At 43.7% G+C, this 11,152-nt stretch overlaps 1 protein-coding gene across 1 annotated transcript in view; it reads left to right on the forward strand.

Moving 5' to 3' along the window:
• Nucleotides 1-6,723, forward strand: part of TTC9 (tetratricopeptide repeat domain 9) — a 28,989-nt gene extending 22,266 nt beyond the window's left edge. The window contains exons 2-3 of the mRNA XM_062577074.1: nucleotides 503-685; nucleotides 5,581-6,723. Coding sequence (XP_062433058.1) covers nucleotides 503-685; nucleotides 5,581-5,660 — 263 coding nt within the window. The 3' untranslated portion in view covers nucleotides 5,661-6,723. The remainder of the gene's footprint in view (nucleotides 1-502; nucleotides 686-5,580) is intronic.
• The last annotated feature ends 4,429 nt before the right edge of the window (nucleotides 6,724-11,152 follow it).

The raw sequence follows: 11,152 nt of genomic DNA on the forward strand, positions 1-11,152 counted from the left end.
CACATAGGAACTCTTGGATAAAAGGCATTTACATATTATCTGTAAATCTAACAGCCTTGGATCATTAAACCTATTACAGAATTTGATCAAATTAAGTCTCTTTTCCCTTGTCTATTCATTTGGTCACCTTTTTGCTCTTTCCTGAGATCCAGCCCTCAGTCTGACAAGCAATGTTACTACAAACACAAAGCTAGTCACTGCCATCAGACTGTATGGAGTTCTAGTTCTGTGGAGGGACGTTTACATTCTTGCTATCTTCCCCACAATCTCCCAGAACAAATAATCCCTTCATTCTGGAATGCCAAAAATAAAAGCATTGGTATTTAAACTGTGAACAATTGAATTTGGGAATAAATTATGACTGCAGCTCTTTCTGAATCATGAATCTGAGTCATTTCCCTCACCTAAGCTGTTCTCTTCCCAATGCAGATTGCTGGAGCGGGGAGGAATACAGCAGTAACATTTCCTGTTCTGTCTCTCTCCCCGTTCTCATCTCTTGCAGCCTGCCTGCTCCAGGCTGAGCTGGTGAATTATGAACGTGTCAAGGAGTACTGCCTCAAAGTGCTTCAGAAAGAGGGAGAGAACTTCAAGGCACTCTATCGATCAGGAGTTGCATTTTACCACCTGGGTGACTTCAACAAGGCACTCTACTACTTGAAAGAGGCAAGAGCCCGCCAGCCAACAGGTATGGGGAGTGCAAATGTGTCTTTATATTGAGTACTTTCACATTTTTTTTCACTAGGCTTTGTCTGTGGTTTGATTTCATTGATTTCCACAGGGATGAGTATGACTCATTGTGTCCTTAGTCGTACTTCTCTTTAAGAATTCTCTAGTAGTGCAGGTTTGCAATGACAGTGCCTAAAGATGTTAGGTATTAACTACTGCAGAAACTACAGCAGAACCTGGAAGATAATACCACTGCTGAAATGTGGAAGGGATTCTACCTCTTTCCTTCCCTATTTTATTTTTGAAGAAGAAAGCAGGACGGAAAAGCATGCATCTCTAACATTACATTTCCAGAATCTTCAAGAACATTTTTTTTTCCCGTTAGCAAAACCAGGAGACTATTTGTAGTCTCTGACAGTCATGCCTTCCACCATCTCTTTACTAAGGAATGTTTTTCTTTGATCAAAGACATCAAAACTTATGCACAAGCATTTGTCAGAAAATATGCTTCAACTTTTACTATGAAAAAAAGTCACTTCCCCGTTCAAGTATCTCTCATCCATGTGTCTAAAACAATAGAAATGATTTTGGGACCAGATACAAATTATATATTCAAACAACTTAGCCTTGCCAAATCAGCTAGCTTTATGCCGATCAACCCAAATTCAGAAGGGGAGTAGAAAGTAGCAATGCAGAGACAGTGCTTTTATTCTCCAAGGACTACAGAACTCCCTAATAGGGAGATAAAGCCACACTGTTTTTTAAATTATTTCCGTTAAAACAAAGGACGCTTATAATAGTCAAAGAAAAGTTAAAGGATTATGAGAAATTTAAATAAAAGCAACGTGCAAATGAAACCCCACAGAGTATCTCTTCCATCTGCATCTGAGAGCGGAGAGGTATGAACTCAACATGAAAACAGGTGGGAGTGTGGCCCCTGGCAGAGGCAGAGCACCTGGTGTTCTTTGAACCAGAGGAGGCAAAGGAGGCTGGTAGAGCTGGCTCTGCTTTATGTCCTACAAGGATTGGCCGTGCTGGTCTTCTGAGGTGCATGTATCCTGAGGAAGCATCAGGCAGGGTGCACTTAGAGGTGTACTGAATGCTGGGATTTCATTGCTCTTCCACCTCCCATAAGGCTGCCTGGTTCCATCTGCCATGCTTGGCCCAGGGCTCCGGGCAGTCTGACAGCACAGCTGCGCGCACCACACTGGCTCAGGAAATGTGCTTAAAAGCTCAGTTTAGCCTATTTAGTTTACAGTATGCCCTTCTGCTTTCAGTCCTTGCTGGAGCTGGGAAATGGAGAAGCTTATGCAAAAGAACGGTTGGAGGAAAATACAAAGTTATTCTAACCTTGACGTTCTGACTAGGCTCAGATGTGCATTTTAATTGAACTGCTTTGTTTCCATTTTTATAATACGTATTTTTTTTTTTGCTATTTTTCCCTCACCAGTGATAGCATTTATTTGGTGTCCCTTATTGCTTCTTAAAATAAACACTAATGTATTCAACAGCAATAGCTTCAAATACCACAGCTTGCTGCAAAGACATTCCAGAAACTGTCTCTGAAGGCCCATAATGTAGCCAAAAAACAGTTCTGATGTTCAATTTTGCATCACAAACCCTTCCCTATTCTTGTTACATCATATGGAACCATCGGTCTGCTCTAAGCTTTAAGATTATTGAAACTTAACGGGATTTGGGGGAAAGAAAGGAATACGTACGGTAAGAAAGTATGGGGCTGTTAATACACAGCAGAAGGGATTGAGTAACGCTAACAAGCATTACAATGTGACCTGGAAGTACTCAGTTTCCCCAGTTTCAAAGTTTTTAATCTGCAAAATATGACCATCTTTCTTTATATGATGTTTCGCTAGGCTCACTGGTAAAACACTTGGTTATTATTACAGTCATGTTCTGTGTGTTCTCTTTTTCTAATAAGGAATGTTTTTGGCACAAATCACTGGCAGCTACTCTCTTTGGTTGGAGGAATTTTAAATAGTAAAGAGGAATTAGCTAGCAAAGCGTTTTACTGTGCTGAAGGCCTGTTAGCGCAGCAAGTCCCTGATGGCTATTTACTGTTTGTCAAACGTAAGGGTTGGATTTAACTTGATTTCTTACTCTACCTCCAAACAAAATATCACCAAAGTAGATGGAAAATACATGAGATAATTTTATAACACTCCTTACTAAAGAACATCTTGCAAATAGAGAGGAAAGCCGCTTTTAAGTTGTGCAAAGTGTACATGCAACGTTCCAGTACATAACAAAGTGAACTTTCACAGCCAAACATACACCTTACCTTCAAGCCTTGTTCAGTTTGTTCCCACTGATCTGGCCGCATTGTCAAGGTAACTACTTACTGGGTTTGAAAATGGACTATTTGTTGACCTGGTAACATCAAACACCAACAATTAATCTCTGTTGCCCCTGCTCTGAAAACTCATATTCCAAAATACAAGCCAGATTTCCCATGCTGCGTACAGCAGCCTCACAATTAAGCCTAAAAGCTGGCTTCCTGAGCACTTGTGACTTAGAGGTACTGAGAACTAAAATCAGCTCACAGTATAGCTTCATGGCACATAAACAACTATACCAAAGCTAAAGGGAGAAGCACAAATAGCCCTTAAAACCGCAAGAGGCCACTCTGTGTGGGGGCACAAACACAATCCTAGGAGCCAGTAAGTCCCTGTATAAGTTCAACCCAATCACCTGAGTTGTCCTTGCCTATGATTCCCACATCAGTGAAAAGGAATCACTTCTTCCTCACTGAGAGGTTAGGATCACCTTTTCATTAAAAACTTATATTTAGCTTTGAAATACTCCTGCAGACAAGGCTAGAATGGTACAGTATTATTTGGTGAAAAAGACTTGAGAAAGACAAGGCTCCATTTCTTCTATGAACAAAGTTCTATTAATTATTTTTCTTCAGTAAAACAGTGGCTCTCAAAAAGAAGCCAAAACATGTCAAAACTTGCTGGGGAGATTTTTAGCTAACCTGCAATAAGAGCTTCTCCTGCCTTCTATTGGGCTACACCTTGTTTTACTCCTGGCTCCCCAGGCATGCGGAAATCTCCCAGGTGAGGGAAGTTGTGCTATAAGCAGCTACCTCCCTCACACTCACACTAAAAGGAGCTGGCAACCTTTCATTGCCTAATTATATATTGAACCCCATCTCTACACACCCTTCTTGGCCAGCATCAAGTCCCTGCAGGCTGAGACAGTTGTGATTTCCTGACATGCCTACTCAATTATCACTTATCACCTGCACTGGGCAAGCACTCAAAGTGAGAAAGGATGCATATCCATGCTGTAACCCATCAAATCCTGGAAGAGTAAAGGACAGAGAGATTTCAGTGAGGGGCAGGCAGTACAGCAGGATTCTGGATTTGCATATGATCTCTGCTTTTCCAGAACTGGGAATTAGCCCCCTTCCTGACATGCTCACTGATTTTACTTGGTGTCTAAACTTCAGAGCCAGTCCTCAGTTAAACTTCTTCACTTCTGGAAGTTGTTTAACTAAAACTCAATTCCAGTTTAGAAAAACCTCCTTTAAAGTTTGTTAGACTAGTATGAAAGGCTGGTGCATTAACAGCCCAGAAGGCTGAAGCACCGTCTAGCACAAGCAATAGCAGAACTTCTTGTCCTCATTACAGATGTCCCAAGCAGGACAAGTAACTTCATCACTGAATCGCACCCTCTGAACTGAATAGGAGGATGCAGCTGAGCCTGCAGTAGGGAAACACATCTCACCAGAGACAGCTTGAGAAGTCACAGCATTGCCACAGTCCATAGCTACCCCATTACACATTTGCTGAGAGCTCTGTGGTAAGGGAAACTGAGCTGTGTCCTGTAGTCTCAGCTCTGACTGAGGGCACATCAGGGGTTTCCCCTTCTCATTTTTACAGAAAACTTTGCATCGATAGCTCCATCAGTGGATGCAAAACCCACACTTGCTAGCACTGGACATCATTAGCAATTGCTTGCCCTTCTCTTTGCAAGCTCAACCACTTCTCATTTCCCCAGCTGGTGTGGGGAAAGGTACTGGCTGGATGATGCCAAGATTGCCAGTGCCCTTTGAATTGGTTTCTGAGCATCTCATGATTTAGATAGACTAAGTTGGCCCTAGTTGGCCTTCTGATTAAGGCTGTGAACAAAGAACCATTTTTACATTATTTATCAATGAAAATGGGGTTTTTTTTGCTTGCTTGCTTCCAATACCACATAGCTTTTGCCACTGTGTGGATACCATGCAGGTGGAAAGTCATCCTCATGATAGTACATTACCAGGATTCAAGGGCGTCCTAGACAGGATAGACAAGGTAGTATGCAGCCTACAGCATATGACAAAAATGCAGATATGGACTGTTGTGGTGGAAGGATTCCCAAATAAGAGCTTTAAGGAGAGCAAGATTATGAAAAGAACATGAAGGAAGCCCTTCCAAATTCAACTTATCATGGAAAAAAATAAGAAGGGTTGAATAGGATGTAAAAGGAATAGCGGGGAAAAAGTCAAAGCGTAGATATATGCAAGATGCTTGTAGGGCCTTGAATATAGGCACAGAGAAGGAAAGCCAGTGGAGGAGCTGTTCCAGAAGAACAGGCAGGGATGACCTGGATAGTTGGAACTGTGTGTATTCAACTGTGGTGATCATGAGTAACCAAGGAAAAGGCAAAAGCTGGCTGAGGCAAGGATGTGAGCAACAGAGAGAATTAGCTCAGAGCAGACCAGGTCCTCAAAAAACAGAGCGGCGGGGTTTGATTCAGAGCCTCTTCCTACTTGGGCTGTTCCTGAAGGCAGTGCTGGAGTCATGCTACTCCCAGGGAACACAAGATATGTAGGTGCATATGTGGCAATGTGTCTTTCAAAGGTACTTGTAACCACTGTATGTGTATGTGTGTGCTTTTCCCCTGCAGATACCAATGTCATACGATATATCCAGCTGACAGAGATGAAGCTCAGCAGATGTTCCCAGAGAGAGAAGGAAGCCTTGTGAAAATGAGGCTGCTTCAGCTGAAGTGTCCACAGGGGAACATTTCCTTCCTAGAAGCCCATTTGGTGGATTTTCCTGTTTGCTCTGCCTCATCCCCATCTCCATCCATTCATCTTTTCCTTGCTCTTCATTGAATCCCAGTTCTGAAAGAAGAAACTCAGATGCTGGATATGGCTGCTTGCCAGCCGTAGTTATATCCCTTCCCCTTTTCAGGAGAGCACAGTGGCTACACCCAGCCTTGTTCCAAGACAGTGTCACACAGGTGGTGTAGGCAGTGCTGGGGACCTTTCTGGTCCTGAGCTGACTGCTTATTACCTTAGGGAAGCAACCCACAGACAACTGCTTCCTGACCAGGCAAGTTGGAGACAAACAGTTTCTATTGTGAGTGATCACTGGAGCTTGGAAGAGCTCAGAAACCAAGAAAGCCACTGATCATTTTGCAGGTGGTAACAAATGCCTTTTTACCATCAGTGCCCTCTGCCTGCTTCTCCAGTGCTGTGTCACCAGTCTCCAGTGAGAGCTCACATGCTCCCAGTTTAATGTCAGTGAAACTGTTTCTAAATATCCTCTTAATGAAAGCACAGAGCACCCTACAATGCCCCTGAAGAGCTGTCCCAGTGCCAGAGGAGAAGGCTGTGGGGGGTACCACGAGATACTGAACAGACTGTGAAAGCACGGTGTACAGAATGAGGGAAAACTGTGAAATAATTCATTAAAGGCAAATAAAAATTATGAATAGGCATCTATTCCAGGCATTGCTTTTAGAAGGGACCTCCTGGGATCCCAGTATCCAGAAAGGCAACATGGTCTAGTGGGGGCAGCATGGGGTGGGGAGGAAGGAATGTCTCCATTCTTATATTGGCTCTGCCAATGCCTTGCTGTGTGGTCTTGGGCAAGTCACTTAGCCTCTCTGTGCCTCAGTTTCCCCATCTGTACACTGGGGATAATAATACTTCCCTACCTCGCAGGGGTGTTGTGAGGATTTATTAGTTAATGTTTGTAACATTATAGTGATGTACAGTGCTAAGTATTATTAGTACATTGGATTGAGGTCTCGATTCTCCCACCTTCTGTTGGTGCTTCCTGTGTCCTGTTTCTTCTTTTCAGGAGAACACGCTGCTGAACATGAGTAGGGCAGAATCAACATCTTTGGAGCCTATTTCAGCAGTCCATAGGGTCTGTTTAGGCCTGTTCCAACAATCTGATGACGTCTAAGAGTTAAGGCTCCTTGGCTCAAGGGTCCTTTTCTGAAACCGCCAGTAATGGAATCAGAAAGTGACACAAACTCATCTCCAGTGTGACACACTTCTGCCCTACAGTGGCCCACATGGGACTGCTCCCAGGTGCAGGGTAAATGTGAGTGATCTCAACTCATGGTGGTCAGTGTAAAGTGAGTATGCCCAGAGATACTTCACTTAGCCCTCCACTGAAACATGGAAACTGAAACATAGAAAGCAGAAAGTTGAACATAGAAGTCTCAGTCAAGTGCTTTGTGTTTTGGTCCCAACGGATGTGGTGTCTGCAGACAGTTCACTATAGCATCTCATTCCAGCTGTGGTATCTTGCCACATTTTTTTTCTGTCCAAAAACTGAAAGAGTTGATAAAGAAACACCAAGAGAAAAGGTAGATCTTTATCATGGTGTCTTTTAAAAAAATGAAGTTATGTTCTTTAGTTCAGGGACACATCCCGTCCACAGTAGGGATAGAGGAGAGACTATCCTGAAGTATTGCCTAAGTCTCTGAGGTAAGATGGATCCACATCAGCTGTGTGATGTTCATATCTGGGACAGCACCAGGAACTCGTGTTCAGCAGCTTAGTGGCTGTGCAGGTACTGTCAAGGAAAGGGTTGGGTATTGGAAGCAGCACGGTCACTCTTTAGATGGCCCAGAGTTCATACATCTGTGCCTGAAATAACAAGCACCTCTGCCCACCACTACCCATGGCTAAGCAATGAATGAGGCTATAGCTGGTGATAGGACAATGTTTAGTTTAAGGACAGAGAGGACAAATGAGAGAAGTTCTGTAAATGACCATTAACTAAAATAGAGAAACGAGTAAGACAGAGGTGGTTTTGATTGCACTTAAGATGTATATGGTACTGTATAAAGCACACAGATAATACGATTCTTCTTCTCAGGTACATGTAGACTTCCATGTCCTAAATACATCACAACACACAGCAAATTCAAGTAGAGATGACTCCCCTTTATTTCATATTACTGATAACAGTTCACTCCCCAGCTGCATGTTTTGTGTTACTTGGGGGTGAAATAAGGATTCATCCTGCAGGCCATGCAAGAGGAAAGGACACTGTCCACACAAGCAGTCTCTGCCCCAGGAAAGCTCAGGTAAGCAGGAGCAGGCTTGTCACTCATGACCTCAGAAAGGGCATTTTCCAGTCATTGGGGATATATGTCCATGGCTTTTCACTTTGCCTGCAAAACAGTCTCTGGTCTAGCAATGGCCACAATGACATGCTGTCACCCCATCAGTGCCATGTATGTGTTAATGCAGAGGAGTACACTCCAAGATACAGCCTCCTCAGTTCTCAGCCTCCCTCCTCCAGGGGCACTCTAAACTGTGAGGAAAAGTGGGAAGTTTGTGCGTGTACACATGGACAAGACCTCAGAGGGTCTCTAGCGAATACACAGTAACCTATTTTCTGCCTGAAATGTTTGCCCTTACATACATTCGTGATGAGGATAACTAACCAGTGCACACTCACAAGAGAGGCGGGAAGCAGAAGGTTACCAAAGAGAAACCAGATTCAAGGACTCTTTTGCCAACTATGTAGTAATTATGTTTTTTTCACAGTGACCCAGAACCTGGAGAAACATGGACAAAACTCTAGCTGGAGGCCCTGCACATCTCAACGGGCAAGACAGTAGCAATGCTACCAAAGCCAACAGACTTCCTGTGGACGGTGCTTTCCCCACAGAGGCCAGCCAGGCCTTGCATTATGAGCCATCCCAGCACAGTTTGCAGTCTAATTGGAAAGGTGATGTGCAGGCATATCACCACCTCTACCACATGTGTTAAGGGAGTGTGGAAGAGCATTAGAAAATTCCTAAAACTCTGACATCCAGCACAGGAAGGGGCTCTTCAGCTGTAGAGTAGTAAGACCTTAAAAGAACATGGGCAAATCTATCTCTTGGCCATTGCTGAATTTAAGAATACACAAAGGAGAAACTGGTGGTTTCGTCCAAGAATTACACTACCAGGAAACTTCTAAAAGAATGAAATAAAGATCAGCCATAAAGGGGAAAACCTAGTATCAAGACCTCAGAAATCTTACTATGGGCAGGTGAAAAAAACCAGTCCATGATCCTCCATATACATTGGTGAAGCAGTAGGCTGTAAAGTGCACTTACAAGAACTAACAACTGCTCCTGCTGTTAGGTCCTAGGGTTATTTTATAATCACTAAAAGAGACATTTGAAGAGGGGCTTAGCTAAGTTCCATACTAAGAACCTGGTCCAATTTCCTGTACAACTAGTGGACTGTTCTTCAATATAAACATGGATTTTTTTTCTTAGGGGATTGGGGCAAGAGTAATCTAAATTTGAGCAATGGGGCAGAAAGAGAGAATTAAGACTTCATTAAATATTCATCATAAAACACATGAAGCTAGGTTGATAAGTAGGAGAAGGGAGGTGTGCTTCTGCACCAAGAAATGGGCTGGTTTCTGAAAGCAAAAATGTGTTGGCTAGGCTGGCATAATGATAATCACATCTCACACCAGTAAGAAGGTCGAGACCCATGTGTCCATCAAGAGCCTCAGAGTGTAATAGAGTTGCACGCTTCTTCTAGTGAGCAGTCCTTAACAGCTGGCCAAGTAGGTGTGGGTAGAGGACTATCCCATCCTACTTAAGTTACCAGCTGCTGTTGTAAGGAGTTGTTTACACCATGGAAAGACAGAGGACACTCTGTTGGCAGTGGTGCTGGTCCACTACAAATTGGAGGTATTTCTCTGTGAAGCAATCAAATGATAGTATAAGACTACACATCCTGAAAGCCAAAACAAGGATATGAAGCTCCAGCTCAGCTGCGTGGTTGTGTTTGTATTCCCCCAACATGCAGAATGTAGGAGGAAAGAACACAGGCCCAACCTGGCACCTGGAGTATTAACTAACCTAGAGTACTAACCTCCAGTTACCTAAAGCTAAACTGTCTCCAGTGCAGTGAGAATGACTGTACATACCCCATGCAGACGTGCATACAGCTGACACCTTGCAAAGGCAAGCCACAGTTGTTCGCATTTCACCCCTTCACACAAAGTACTAACTTGAAGTAGGTCCGCTCACTCATCACATATGAAAAGAGGAGGAACAAAATGGCATGGCAGATGTTTGGCAGAGTAGCAGGAAGGCTGACAGCAAGCAAGAGCTGAGGGCAAAATGAGAGACAGCTGATCATGGGAAGCAAATTACAAGCCAAATCCAGGCTCACGGATAGAATGCGAATTAAACTAGAAAAAAAAAAATGACCAAAAGCAGAAAGAAAGGCATAGCCGAACTATTTGCAGTTAATAACAAGACCCAGTTTTAACTGGCAGGATACACAGCGGGAAGAAGGGCAGTAAGATTAGAGGTGATTTTCCAGCTGGAGAGGGAAAAAGAGGAGGAGACTTCCTTCCTCCAGCACAGTGATTTTTTGAAGTTTCAGAAGGAGAACACAAACACATGCTGGCTGCAGAGTTTTTCCACTCTGGTGGAAAAGTGGTGATGGTTATGTGTTAACCATCACAACTGGTAAAGGCAACCTGACAGCCAGGAAAGCTATGCCTACAGCAACTGTTCCTGGTAGTGGTTGAGGTGAGGAATCAGGAAATAAAGAGACTATGTACTGCCCAGGAAACTACCTTGTTACCTGAGGTCCATACCCGCTCTCCCTCGCCTATGGAAAAATTCTGTTGTGTTACATGAGCAGACAAGAGGGCAAGCGGGAGAGGCAGAAATGAGGCAGGACATAAAGAAACTCAATACACTTTTTCCTCCCTCTTCCTAGCACAGCGAACTGTACAGGAGCAATTCACTAGATGAACTCCAGATCTCTTTCACTTACTGATATGTGAAGCCATTTAATAAATTGACGCATCCACCACCAACTGGAAGGAGAAGACAGTATTTCTGAATTCTCCACATCTGTTTTGCAGGGCTGCATCTGCCTGATACAGCAGGGAGCACCGTGCTGCTCCCTGCCTCAGACAAGCCCAGGACCTGCTTCTTGCCTGCTGCTGTGGTGCATGCACATGGACCAAAAAAGCAGCCACATTTTTATCTGTGTAGCAAAATTACATTCATGCTGAGTGGGAAAAAAAGACCTGGCTGTAGCTGTGAGCTCAGTGTGCTGCAGTATTCAACTGTGGCAGCACAGAATGGAGCTCCATTGCAAGAAAGGCTGATTTCACAGGCCCTACCCGGAGCCTTTCTCCTTCCTTGGTCACCAGCCAGGCTTTATAAATAGTTGCAGCTCTGCAATAACTTTCATAAC

Source organism: Rhea pennata, chromosome 5, assembly GCF_028389875.1.
Source record: "Rhea pennata isolate bPtePen1 chromosome 5, bPtePen1.pri, whole genome shotgun sequence".
NCBI classification, from domain to species: domain Eukaryota; kingdom Metazoa; phylum Chordata; class Aves; order Rheiformes; family Rheidae; genus Rhea; species Rhea pennata.